This window comes from Elgaria multicarinata, chromosome 19 (genome assembly GCF_023053635.1).
Source record: "Elgaria multicarinata webbii isolate HBS135686 ecotype San Diego chromosome 19, rElgMul1.1.pri, whole genome shotgun sequence".
Lineage (NCBI taxonomy): Eukaryota > Metazoa > Chordata > Lepidosauria > Squamata > Anguidae > Elgaria > Elgaria multicarinata.
This window is the reverse complement of record NC_086189.1, coordinates 7,590,347-7,604,461: the sequence shown is the minus strand read 5'-3', so window position 1 is coordinate 7,604,461 and position 14,115 is coordinate 7,590,347. Positions and strand designations below refer to the sequence as shown.

General features: G+C 47.4%; 1 protein-coding gene across 1 annotated transcript in view; it reads right to left on the bottom strand.

Annotated features, from left to right (window-relative positions):
- The window catches only part of COL27A1 (collagen type XXVII alpha 1 chain), a 309,507-nt gene that overhangs the window by 209,419 nt on the left and 85,973 nt on the right, over positions 1–14,115 (bottom strand). The window contains exons 8-9 of the mRNA XM_063144913.1: positions 7,992–8,036; positions 1,124–1,177 (exon numbers count right to left, since the gene is read on the bottom strand). Of these exons, the coding sequence (XP_063000983.1) occupies positions 1,124–1,177; positions 7,992–8,036 (99 nt within the window). The remainder of the gene's footprint in view (positions 1–1,123; positions 1,178–7,991; positions 8,037–14,115) is intronic.

Below are 14,115 nucleotides of genomic sequence, written 5' to 3'. Positions count from 1 at the left end.
ACGGGGAGGTTGTCAGTGTTGCCCCAGGCAAAAGCTTTGAAATGTTTGTTGAGACATGCGGGGATGTGCAGGCACATCCCATTACTTATCTGCTGAGATTTACAAGAGAGGTCAAGCAAAGTCTATGGAGGCACATATGCCGGAATTCCTGCGTAAAAGAGTCAATGGATGGTTTCTTCGACATGTGAGAAACGAATGTGCAAGTCAATCGCATGGCGTCCTGTCCATTTGCTCTGACTAAGCATTCTGTGCAACCTTAAAGCTTGCATACCCTTCTCAGCAACAAACGGGCTAGCACACAGCCAGTTTTCGATTCAGGCCAAACCTTTCAATGCGCTATTTATAGTTGCCTTGAAGAGCGAATGTCAGCCCACATGGCTTTTCCCACAACTGCATTGCTTAAAGAGAGAAGCTGCAGACGTATAAAGTATTCATGGGAGGGGATCCATGGCTTCCTCAGTAGAAATGAATGGGTCGTGCAGGAAAGCTTCACCTGAAGTGTACATTCTAAAACCCTGGTGTGTATCTTTTGCCTAGTTTTCACGGAGAGGGCCAACCTGTATTTCAGCTGCCCCACATCAGACTACTAGTGCTGTCTCCCTATATACCAAATGGGTGGGATCAAGACATAGTCATACTTAGAGTAGTCCACGCTTCGCCAACCTGGTGCCCTCCAGATGTTTTGGACTTCAGTTCCCATCAGCCCCAGCCAGCATGGCCAATAGTCAGAAACGCTGGGAGTTGTGGTCTGAAAGATCTGGAGGGTACCAGGCTGGGGAAGGCTAGAGTAGATCCACTAAAATTAATGGGACAAGTATGTTGTGATGAATCTTAAATCCCATTGATTTCTAAGAATGACTAAGTCTGCATCCAGCCCTCTCTCTAAATATATTTCCCTGAACATAAAACAACTAGCATGTCAGGGAGCAACTAAGCTGGAAGCATTCTCCTTGATATGCTAGCTTTCTCCATGGAGAGGAAAGGAGGAGGTACAAGCCCATTATGATGGCGGCCAAATCAATTTTAATTGTGGGTCATTATTGTCATCTACCTGCATTCTCCCCGCCCCCGCCCCCCGGCCCCAATCCCTATGCTGCGCACAGCACGGTAAGATTTACTGCACCTGCCTGCCAGGATAACCTTTGGCACCTGGGTTTCCATCGGGTCCTCGTTCACCCTGCCAAAAAACAGAAATGGGAAGCATTAAGTCCAGTTTCATAAAATGGCCATTTGTAATCACGCAATTTCATTCATCTTTCTTGGCACGGAAGTTGCCAGGCTGATAAGGACTCACAGCGGACAGTGTGATGCCTGCTATCAGTCTAATTGCTATCAGTGTCACCCACAACAAAATGTTGCAGCATGGAGCGCTCACATTCCATCCCCCTTCCTTTCCCAACCACCCAACCCAAAAGCCAGTCAGTAATCCTAGGAACTCATTATACTCAGTCCCACTAAGAATGTAAGAAGAGCCTTGCTGGATCAGACCAAGGGTCCATCTAGTCCAGCATTCTGTTCACACAGTGGCCAACCAGCTTCCTACGGAAAACCCACAAGTAGGACAGAAGTGCAACAGCACCCTCCCACCCATGTTCCCCAGCAACTGGAGCACAGAGGCATACTGCCTCTGGTCCTGGAGGTGGCGTAGAGCCATCAAGACTAGTAGCCATTGATAGCCTTCAAGACCAGTAGCCATTCATAGCCTTCTTCTCCGTGACTTTGCCCAATCCCCTTTTAAAGCCATTCATTGGTCTGTTTATTTGTGTGTGCGGGGAGAGGGGGCTCTGTCCTTAAAGTTTTCTTTTTCCTAAAGCTGATTTGTACTCCTGCAAACCTTAGAGTCCCTCTCAAGCGGGCTGAAGACCTCCCTTTTACACATGGCCGGTGCCATCTCAGCTACACAGGCAACAGCACTCAAAGCCTGAACATCAAAAATAGCTTGCAATCTCTGCTGTAATTCATGTTATTTTTGATCAAGTTCAACAGACTCCAGGCTGCATGGAGCGATGCCATTGCACATGGCTACACACACGGATGGGTGAACAAGCAATGGTCAAGATCACCAGAATTTTCTGAACATTGCTTTCCCACTCATCTCATGCCCAGTCTCTGTTTGCCACTCACTCTGCGTGAAGAGGAAACTTGCCCGTATCAAGCAGGAATCGAACGGGAAATTTGCACTAATTACCCCAGATTGGCGCAAATTTCTGAATTTGCGCAACTTTCCTTCCTAAGCCGAAGCGGCGCTGATTCGGTCTACAGAGGAAAATTTGCACAAATCGGATAAGGAATTGGGAACGAGAAGACCAGGAGACCGTGTTCGACAGTATACTCGTGTTTCGCACTCACATTCACGGCTTTGCAAGCAAAGACAAAATTCTCATGCACCCCGAGCTGCACAGACCAAGGTTGCTTCACACTACGGTGGATCGGGATCATCAGGTCCAACCACAGACAGGCAGCTGGGAAAGTACTGGTGTAACGTGAAGTCGTTCACCAGTGTCCATTAACAACCTCGCTGCCTTGTTTTGGACCAGCTGAAGTTTCTTGACCATTTTCAAAAGCCGCCCCATGTAGAACGCATTGCAGTAATCCAGATGAGCAGTTAGCAGACCATGGATAGCTGTAGCTAGGCTATGGCTGCATTTGGACAACACAATAGAGAGCTTCGGCTATTGGGCGGTATAAAAATGTAATAAATAAATAAATACATAAATAACCAATGGTGGCTTAAGTAGTCAACCATTTGTCGAATAGTCAACTGTTGGTTATTGTGTCATCTGTCATGGAAAAACCAACCCAGGGTTGACTATTTCCCCAAAATAACCAATGGAGAAAAACAGCACTCTGGAGCATTGACTCGTTGCACAAACATTGGGTAGCATGTTGTCTGTTGGGCTCCATGCACTATTTTGCCCTGTTGAGTTGACTATTTTGGTTGCCTACAGAGTCCTCCAGTAAGAGTGACCAAAGCAGCAGCTGCTGCTCTAGTCCAGCCAGCAAAACTCTTATGGCTGCAAGAAAGGCAAATGCTATTTTGGGCTGCATTAATAGAAGTATAGCTTCCAAATCACGTGAGGTCCTGGTTCCTCTCTATTGGGCACTGGTTAGGCCTCATCTAGAGTATCGCGTCCAGTTCTGGGCTCCACAATTCAAGAAGGATGCAGACAAGCTGGAGCGTGTTCAGAGGAGGGCAACCAGGATGATCAGGGGTCTGGAAGCAAAGCCCTATGAGGAGAGACTGAAAGAACTGGGCATGTTGAGCCTGGAGAAGAGAAGATTGAGGGGAGACATGAGAGCACTCTTCAAATACTTAAAAGGTTGTCACACAGAGGAGGGCCAGGATCTCTTCTCGAAACTCCCAGAGTGCAGGACACGGAATAACGGGCTCAAGTGACAGGAAGCCAGATTCCAGCTGGACATCAGAAAAAATTCCTGACTGTTAGAGCAGTACGACAATGGAATCAGTTACCTAGGGAGGTGGTGGGCTCTCCCACACTAGAGGCCTTCAAGAGGCAGCTGGACAAGCATCTGTCAGGGATGCTTTAGGGTGGATAGAATCATAGAATAGTAGAGTTGGAAGGGACCTATAAGGCCATCGAGTCCAACCCCTGGGGTTGGACTTGATGGCCTTATAGGTCCCTTCCAACTCTACTATTCTATGGGTCTATGATACCAGCAGGAGGACTGAGATGGAGAGAGGGCCGGGGATGTGTCAATCAAACTCACAGTTGACTAATAACCAACTTGACGCTGGCCTTAATCCACATCACAGTTGATTACAATCAGGTCGTGTGGGGAGTACCCCCTTGATAATCAACCCTAGAGTTGACTATTAACCCACCATTGACTATTGTGTTGTCTGAACATAGCCTATCTCTGTACAGATAAGGGCGTAGTTGATATATCAGGAGGGAAACAGCTCGCTTCCATGCGGTGGGATTGCTAAGAAGTGAGGTTAAAGGCTCAACTCCCACCCTGTGGGTGCATGGGCCGTGGCCCCACCTCCCAGTTCCTCCCAGTTGTGTGGCCCCCAAAAGATTCTGCCAATACCAGTGAGACCCAAATAAAGGCTGCCCATCCCTGTATTAAATAAAATGCAAGCTCCTCGCATGAAAAGAAGGGAAGATTTGTTGTTTTATACTGTACGCTTTTATCTGTACGCCGCCCTGAGATCTTAATGCTATAGGGCGGGATATAAATGTTTTAAATAAATAAATAAAGATGAGGTCCCGTGGATGCCGCAACTGAACGGATGTCGTTCCCAGAAGCGATGCTCAATGCGTTTCACCCCGAGTGAATGCGTGTATAATATTCCTTCACATCAATCTTAACAAGCACTGCTATTCATTGGGTGTTTGGTGTGTGTGTGTGTGTGTGTGTTTTTTAAAAAATAAACCCGTAAACATCACACTTATCCAAACGGAAAAGGGGTGAGGTGAGCGTAGAAGAAAATTAAATTACAGTCTTGTTCTTCAAGAAGCGTTTCAGTCCACTCCAGCTGAATTTTTTATGCACTGCTGGAGAGAGGAAGCTAATGTAAATGTACAGCTATTTCCCAAACATTCGAAAATGCTTCAGAGCGAAACTCAAGCCTCCTTATGCTTCACCCACCATGGATTCCGAATTAGCATCAGGGCCCGGAGAATTAAGGGAAAAAACAAAAGGAAAAACGAATTCCAGGCAAAGCCTGAAAAAGAAATTGATTCAGGAACACCAGCACAGAGCTTCACACGTGCTTCAGCGTATGGATGCAGCTCCGATGCCTGCATTCTGCTCAACGAAGAGGTGAAGCTCAGCATGGGCAGCGAGATCCATTTGCGCAACTCCCTGATCTGTTCGGGGAGGTTTTGGAGCTCCCCAATTTGGCTTGGCGGATGTTAAAAGATCTCCAGCCCTGGAAGGAAGGAAGGGAGGACAGAGCTCCCCATCCAGGCAAGGGCCATTCCCCATCTGGCAACACTCCTAGAGCAGAGCAGCACCTGGCTGTTTTGATCTGCAAAAGAGCCCCGCAGCCCTGGGCGAGGGCCAATGGAACCAGTTACCTAGGGAGGTTGTGGGCTCTCCCACACTGGAGGCCTTCAAGAGGCAGCTGGACAACCCTCTGTCAGGGATGCTTTAAGGTGGATTCCTGCATTGAGCAGGGGGTTGGACTCGACGGCCTTGTAGGCCCCTTCCAACTCTGCTATTCTATGATTCTATGACCCTTCGGGGACATGCAACAGTGTTTGGAAAGAGTGCTGAGGAGCCACGGTAATAACAATGAGAGTTTTTCAACAATGGAAACAATGACCCAGGGAGGTTGTGGGCTCTCCCACACTGGAGGCCTTCAAGAGGCAGCTGGACAACCATCTGTCAGGGATGCTTTAAGGGGGATTCCTGCATTGACCAGGGGGTTGGACTTGATGGCCTTAGAGGCCCCTTCCAACTCTACTATTCTATGATTCTTTTACAAAATGATGGGAGAAGGATAAGATGCCGGAGAGGGGTGGGCTGCAGCAGGATTGGCAGAACATGTGGCTCTCCAGATGTTGCCAGACTGCAATATTGACTATTGCAGACCACCGATATCTATCCCTGGGTTACGTCATAACCATCCTGAGGTCTAAGGTACAGGGAACTGGAGGTGGACAGGATGCAAGCAGCTAAAAATGTACTTTGAAAAGTTGCAAATGTGTTTTGAAGACATGCCAGTAAAATGGGGGGGGGGATATAAGAACATAAGAAGAGTCCCGCTGGATCAGACCAAGGGACGGTCTAGTCCGGCACTTTATTCACACAGTGGCCAAGCAGGTGTCAACCAGGGACCCACAAGCAGGACACGGTGCAACAGCACCCTCCTACCCATGTTCCCCAGCAACTGGTGTAGATAGGCTTACTGCCTCCGCTACTGGAGGCAGCGCAGAGCCATCCAGACTAAGAGCCATGGATAGCCTTCTCCTCCAGGAATGTCTCCAACCCCCTTTGAAAGCCATCCAAATTGGTGACCATCACTACATCTTGTGGTAGCAGATTTCATAGCTTAACTAGGTGCTGGAGAAGAAGGACATCTTAACAAAATAAAGAAAATAAATTGATCCATTGCCACAAACTGCTGGCACCAGCATGATTTCAAATGCCCCTCAAATACAAGAAACAAATTTTCTAAGTAGCCTTCCCAACCTGCTGACCTCCTAATGGATTGGACTACAACTCCCATAAGTCCCGAGTCAGAAGTGAGCTTCAGGGTATCAGTAATGTTTATCACAGGAGAGTCGGGGATTAGAAGCCCCCAAATTCTTCTGTGCTTGAATTAAAACCCTTGGGTCAACAAGTCCTTACGTGGTTGGTTTCCGTTGGTCCCTCTACCAACAGTTTTCCTGGCTGAAGCCTCTTAAAATAGCACAATCCTTTTGTTGTTGTTGTTTATTCGTTCAGTCGCTTCCGACTCTTCGTGACTTCACGGACCAGCCCACGCCAGAGTTTTCTATCGGCCGTTGCCACCCCTAGCTCCCGCAAGGTCAAGTCTGTCACCTCCAGAATATCATCCCTCCATCTTGCCCTTGGTCGGCCCCTCTTCCTTTTGCCTTCCACTTTCCCTAGCATCAGCCTCTTCTCCAGGGTATCCTGTCTTCTCATTCTGTGGCCAAAGTACTTCCGTTTTGCCTTTAATACCATTCCCTCAAGTGAGCAGTCTGGCTTTATTTCCTGGAGTATGGACTGGTTGGATCTTCTTGCAGTCCAAGGCACTCTCAGAATTTTCCTCCAACACCACAGTTCAAAAGCATCTATCTTCCTTCGCTCAGCCTTCCTTATGGTCCAGCTCTCGCAGCCATAGGTTACTACGGGGAATACCACTGCTTTAACTACGCGGACCTTTGTTGTCAGTGTGGTGTCTCTGCTCTTAACTATTTTATCAAGATTTGTCCTTGCTCTCCTCCCAAGAAGTCAACGTCTTCTGATTTCCTGGCTGCGGTCAGCGTCTGCAGTAATCTTTGCGCCCAGAAATACAAAGTCTGTCACTGCCTCCACATTTTCTCCCTCTATTTGCCAGTTATCAATCCAGCTGGTTGCCATAATCTTGGTTTTTTTGAGGTTTAACTGCAACCCGGCTTTTGCACTTTCTTCTTTCATGTCTATTCAGAACGAATTCCCGCTGACTTACTTCTGAGTAGACATTCAATGAGATTTACTCCCAGATAGGTGTGTATAGGATTGCAGCCTCAAACGTCCAACTGAGATCATTGGAGGCGTTCACATCTCCATTCATTTCAAGAGGCAACTCAGAATGGCTTGGAAAAAAAGCTGAGCTGTTTCCTGATGTGAGGGGGAAATAGCTCAGCTGATTTCTGCGTTAACCCAGTTCCTGCTATGGGATGGGCATTGGGGGCACTTCAAATGTTTCAGAGATGGGCCCATAGGACATAAATCTGCATAGCATTTACATATGCTAATTTTATATGTGCAAATTCAGACAAAATTACTAGGATCTATTTAAAATTCGCAGAAGGCAATGCCAATTAATTTCTCATCGAAATAATCTCAAAACAAAACCCCAAATTCCTCAATTAATTTGCACACAGAGCTAGTTTCTTCCAAACCAAAGGAAAAGCATTTTCCCCATCCTAATTGCCATGAAGGGAAAGACATCTGGGCCAGTGTGTGTGTGTGTGTGTGTGTGTGTGTGTGTGTGTGTGTGTGAGAGAGAGAGAGAGAGAGAGAGAGAGAGAGAGAGAGAGAGAGAGAGAGAGTTGAAGCATTGAGAATACAAGTTAGCCCTTCACATCCCACACTACAATCCCTCTTGAAAATTGCCCCCTGCATAGAAATTAAGATGGGGGGGGGCTTCCATTGGCAGCTACGGGCACTCAGGACTCTGTGGAATGGATCCAGGCCCCTGGGAAATAGGTTCAAGGCTCAACAGCCCACGCCTAGCAAAACCATCACTAGTTTTAAAAGACTCTCAAAAGTGAACATTTCTTTTTAAAAACAAAAAAACTAAAAACACTCACCTGGTCTCCAGGATGACCTGACGGACCAAGATATCCTTTTTGTCCCTGTTCAAAAAAAATAATACAGACAGCAGTAAAATTAATTTTTGTTAACAGAATGCTAGAACAATTGTTATGCATGGAGCATCTTAAATAATGGTCATACCATGAATTTATGAGGATATAATATAAGCTGCATGAACTGTGCTAATCTGTACTAAGCGCAGAAGTTAACAGCATACCCAACCAAATGCACAAATGTCTTTTCACCCTTTTGCTTTCTTTCCCAGCTATTGCCTCTCGTCTCCTCCTTTACCTTGAGCAGAGAGACGCAAACCCACTGAGAAAAGCCTTCTTTGCAAAACTAATTCAGATGGACCCAGAGCAACTTCCCACAAAGAATTTGTTTCGGCGTTTGGTTTTGGTTTGCTGTGAGGGTTGGGCAGCTGAACTACTCAGGTTCGCTTAACGAAGCAGCCCCAGGTGTTTCCAGGCATGCCTTGCATGAATGTGCTGCACTGCATTGTGGGTTTTGTAGTCTTAAGATAGCCAGGAAGTAGAGACTTCCCTGAGGAAGGTCTATAGCTGCCAACTATGAGAAGAAGAAGAAGAAGAAGAAGAAGAAGAAGAAGAAGAAGAAGAAGAAGAAGAAGAAGAAGAAGAAGAAGGGAGGAGGAGGAAGATTATTTATATATAGCTTAATATATAATAGTACATCTTCTCCATTACAATCTACTTGTTCACCTGCCTCTTGCTCTGGCAAAGGCAATGGTGGTGGTGAGATGCACAGTATTTTGGCAAAGGTAAGAAAGAAGACAAGGAGCAATAGCAGGTAGTGACAGCAGTAGCGAGAAGGTAGACTCGGAAGGCCACCCAGTGCCCTGAAAAACCTGGAGCCGGCAATGGGTACAACCATTAGAGGCTGGGGGCTCCGATGTCAGTGGGGTGGTGTTACACTCCAGGTTTCAGTCTGAACTCTGGAGGTGCTAAGCAAAGCGTGAAGCACCTCGGGCAGCTCCTTTCGAGTTCTGATTGGTTCTGAATGAAACCCGGAACAGATTCACCAACCCTCTGAGATCGAGCCACCAGCCGCCAAGGGTAGGGCCCAGGCTTTGTGCGTGAAAAGTCCCAAATTCAATCTCCAGAGTCTTCCCTTCCTGAAACCTTGCACATTCTCTGCATTTGAGAGCATATGGGTCAATGCAGACATTACATTACTTCTGTTCCTTTTTACTCCAGTGCAAGTGCAGGGGGCATGATCCATATTGAGACATTAGCATGAAGGGGGGGGATGTAAACCTTCTTCATCCGCTGCAGTCTCAATCCGGAAACTTGCCCTCCCACCCACCTGAAATATACACTGCCAAAAAGTGATCCATTTTGTTTGATGGATCAGCATTTGGCAGCATATGTTGCAGTTCGGGGGGGGGGGGGCGGTCCAGACTGGGAGTACAGTGGGGGAGGGAAAAGTGTTAACTTCCCCTTAGAATCATAGTATAGTAGAGTTGGAAGGGGTTTATAAGGTAATCGAGTCCAACCCCCCGCTCAGTTCAGGAATCCACCTTAAAGCATCCCTGACAGACAGTTGTCCAGCTGCCTCTTGAAGGCCTCTAGTGTGGGAGAGCCCACAACCTCCCTAGGTAACTGGTTCCATTGTCGTACTGCTCTAACCGTCAGGAAGATTTTCCTGATGTCCAGCTGGAATCTGGCTTCCTGTAACTTGAGCTCATTAGTCTGTTACCGCACTCTGGGGTGATTGAGAAGAGATCCTGACCCTCCTCTATGTTGCAACCTTTCAAGTATTTGAAGAGTGCTCTCATGTCTCCCCTCAATCTTCTCTTCTCCAGGCTAAACATGCCCAGTTCTTTCAGTCTCTGCTAATAGGGCTTTGTTTCCAGACCCCTGATCATCCTGGTTGCCCTCCTCTGAACACACTCTAGCTTGTCTGCATCCTTCTTGAAGTGTGGAGCCCAGAACTTGATGCAATACTCAAGATGAGGCCTAACCAGGGCCAAATAGAGAGGAACCAGTACCTCATGCATTTGGAAGCTATACTTCTATTAATGCAGCCCAAATTAGCATTTGCCTTTTGTGCAGCCACATCATACTCTTGGCTCATATTCAGCTTGTTCTACAACTGTTCTACAACAATTCCAATTCTGCACTCCCCTTGTCCACACATACACTAGGGTCCAAATCTGGATTGAGCAACCGGCGCTTGCAGAGTAAAAGGAGGAGGAGGAGGAGAAGGAGGAGACATAGCTGCTTGCTACATCTTTATGTCTGCTTTGTCCCTGTATCTGTCTTAGTAGAACTCCACATTTCTAAATGCAGCTTGGATCCCTTTTCTTTTCAAACGTCATCTTCTGCCCTCACCACCATGACTTTGTAGGAACCATCCTACACCCTGGTCTGCTTGGATTATCTATGCAAAAATTGACTGTATTAACCAGAACTGTTGTCAGGAAAGGATGGGGCGGGGAGATCAACTCTGGACAATGCCGAGGAGGTATTCCGAGACCTTTCCCTTCCCTACTGTGCGCCTCTTCAAATAGAACTGAAATGACAGGAGGAAAATGATCATCCAAGTTTGCTTTGCTCTCCAGATGCTTCCGGGGCCTTAAATCACAACTGAGCTATTGCTCAAGGAGGGAATGTCACGGGTGGTTTGCAGAAGTACTCGCTCCGTCTACAGTGGCAGCGTTAATCCACCCCGTCAACTCTCAAAGTAACAGGCTGGCAAACTTGGTGGAGCAAAGCGGGAAAGGGCCGAGAAGGAGATGACGGCAAAGCCCGTGCGACTCCTGCATCCACGCCAAGTACGAAAGACAACCCGCCACTGCAACCTCGTTTAATGGGGCGCTGAAAACCTTCCAGCTGCCGTGCGAGATCCAAAAAAGTACTTTACATTTCTGATAACACAAATGGGTCCAGAGGTGCAGGCCAGATATAAGCCTATTGCACACTCCGGTGGCGTGCAAGTTCAGATGTCAGGGCAGCAGCCCTTGAGGAACACTGTCTGGGGTCTTCAGTTCCAGGGCTGGTTGCCTGAGCTGCTGAGCTAGCCAGGAATTTCCAGGAAGCAGTAGAACCATCGCGCCTTTTCCTGTCCAATCATGGTATTGCTTCATCCCTGGTTGGCTTCCCAACACTGACATCTGATTGGCAGTAAGCCCAACGAACACTTTTGGGGGCCTGGAAGCCGTGCCTTCCTTCACCCATTGTCTGTTCTTTGTTTAATGCATGGGCTACAGCCTACTTAAGAACATAAGAGTCTGTTGCAGCCTTCCTTAACCTGGGGCGCTCCAGATGTGTTGGACTGCATCTCCCAGAATGCCCCAGCCAGCAGGGGCATTCTGGGAGATGGCTGGGGCATTCTGGGAGTTGTAGACCAACACATCTGGAGCGCCCCAGGTTGAGGAAGGCTGGTCTATTGGAACAGACCAAGGGTCCATCTGGTCCAGCATTCTCTTCACACAGTGGCCAACCAGCTGCCCACGAGAAACCCTAAGCAGGACATGACTGCAACAACTTCTTCGCACCCATCTGTAAGCCTTCCTTATCCAACTTCCTTTTCAAGCCATCCAACTTGGTGGCCATCACTACGTCTTGTGGCAGCAAATTTCACAGCTGTGTGAAGAAATCCTTCCTTTTCTCTGTCCTGAATTTCCCATCAATCAGCTGAGCTTTAAAAGCTGTGGTTGCTCATCTGGTTGGTCACTGTGTTGAGCCAAAACACATACATGTTCAGGGAGGGAGTTTCACACATTTGGGAGCAAAGGACAACAAGTGGAGTCATTTTAGGAATATACCGATGAGTATGTGCATGTGTGTGTTGCAACACAGGCAAACGCTGCACTTGAACCCAATGGGGTCATCCCACGAAGCTGATTGGTGGGAAATCCAGGACAAATAAGAGGAAGTACTTCTACACACAACACCTAGTTAAATTATGGAACTCGCTACCACAAGAAGTAGTGATGGCCACCCATTTGGATGGCTTTAAAAGGGGGTGGGAGAAATTCCTGGAGGAGAAGGCTATCAAGGGCTACTAGTCCTGTGGGTTATGTGCTACCTCCAGTATTCAAGGCAGTAAGCCTGGGTGCACAAGTTGCTGGGGAACATGGGTGGGAGGGTGCTGTTGCACCGTGTCCTGCTTTGTTGGTCCCTCCCCGATGGCTGGTTGGCCCCCTGTGTGAACAGAGTGCTGGACTAGATGGACCCTTGGTCTGATCCAGCAAGGCTCTTCTTATGTTCTTATATATGCAAACATCCAATTTTGCATAATGCATTCAGAGGTGGGGAATGTGTGGTTATCCAGATGTTGTTGAACTCCAACTCCCATCACCCTTGGGGCTAGTGGAGCCCAAAAACATCTCGAGGCATCCCAGTCCTCAAACAACTCTCACAGAAACAGCCACCACCGCTAAGCGCATATCTTGCACCATCAGAGTTGGATCAAACAACTTCGCAATGAGCAACAGTAGCAGTGATTCATCTGTACCAGAAAAGACTTCAACAACGCTTTTCTTTAAGACTTACACAGGGTGGCTCATATGCTGATTCATAGGCACATCCAAATGAGACCGGGGGGGGGGGGGGCGGTGGTTTGGGGGAATCCCAAACCAAATTTATGGGCTATTAGCACCACACGGGAAGAACATTATGGAAAACTCACAGCTGCCACCAGTCTTGAGAACTGCTGCTCAGCAAAAATTAGAATTGCCCCTCCTCCCCTCCCCCCCCCAAAAAAGGCTCCTGCTTGTTTGGTCAGCTGTTTCATCTCCCTTGTAAATGGGCAGAAAGGCATTGTGGGTAAGCCGGGATGGGAATGGCCAAACCGCCGCTGGAACCAATGCCCTGAGGTAGACGTACCGCTTTGGGTGTGAGCTATGGCACCGAACACACGCGTGTGGCAGAGACACCTCCTCCTTCTTAAGTGGCTCTAACTCCAAAATGTGCAGAAATCCAGAGATTGAGGCCTCAAAAGAAAATGTCACTGTGGCAGCAAGAAGAACCTGACTCTATGACGAGCTCACATGGGCGGCACCCACGGAGCAAGGCACAGGTTTTGCCACACGGAGCCCAGAGGCCTTCTCCTCAACATTGATGGCTATTTTCTTGGAAACCGCTTCACCTCATGCCGGCATCCCGCCGACGCGAGGGAAGAGTGACAAATGCACAAGGTTCCCACCTCTCCTCACCTCTCATTCTACCTCATGATATTAACCCCAGACCCATTTCAGGGCCGTTCGCAACAGCTAATTTCCCCAACCCATTGAAACCGGTCGGAGATTTGGACACAGGCAACACAACCAACACAACCCATATATCCTGCTTTCATGCTCCTACGCTGTGCCAGTTCTAGGTTTTGGGGGGTGAATAGGGAAGACCCCTTCCATGGGGCCCCTTTCTCAGTAAGCTTACTGTGATGCCACCCCCCCACACACAAGGCTTTGACGCGCACCCCTCCCTCAGGCTAAGCACCACCACTTAAATACCTGAGGAAGGGTAAAAAAGAAAAAAGTATAACCTTTCCCTTATAGCAGAGGGAAAAGGTAAGGAGATTTGGAAAAGGCTTTTCTGTGAATATAGCAGGCTGAAGGTTTAATGTAATGTGTTTATTTATGAACTAATTTATGAACTAAATGGTTTTATGGTTGCAAAATAAAGAACATGTTTATAGTAGTTTACAGTTCTTAGTTCCTTTGAATTACCCTATTTCTTCGATTCTAAGACGCACTTTTTTTCCCATACAAACATCTCTAAAAATGGGGTGCGTCTTAGAATCGCGGGTGTGTCTTAGGGTTTTTTTTTCTGTTGGTGGTACTGAAATTAGTGTGCGTCTTACAATCGATGGCGTCTTACAATCGAAGAAATACAGTATATTCCTATCCTGCCTATTCTTAATAATTCTGGTAGTAACCAATCTAATAATAATAATAATTATTATTATTTATTTATATAGCACCATCAATGTACATGGTGCAATCCTTAGTCCCTATGATCTTATTTCCACTCACTCCTCACACAACTCCTGACAAGAAATCACTCAGCTAAACACATCTACCCTCCAAACCCAATCACCCACCAAACCCCTCAAACCACTCAGCGCCCCCATATATCTCTTCCGGCAGGTCTACCC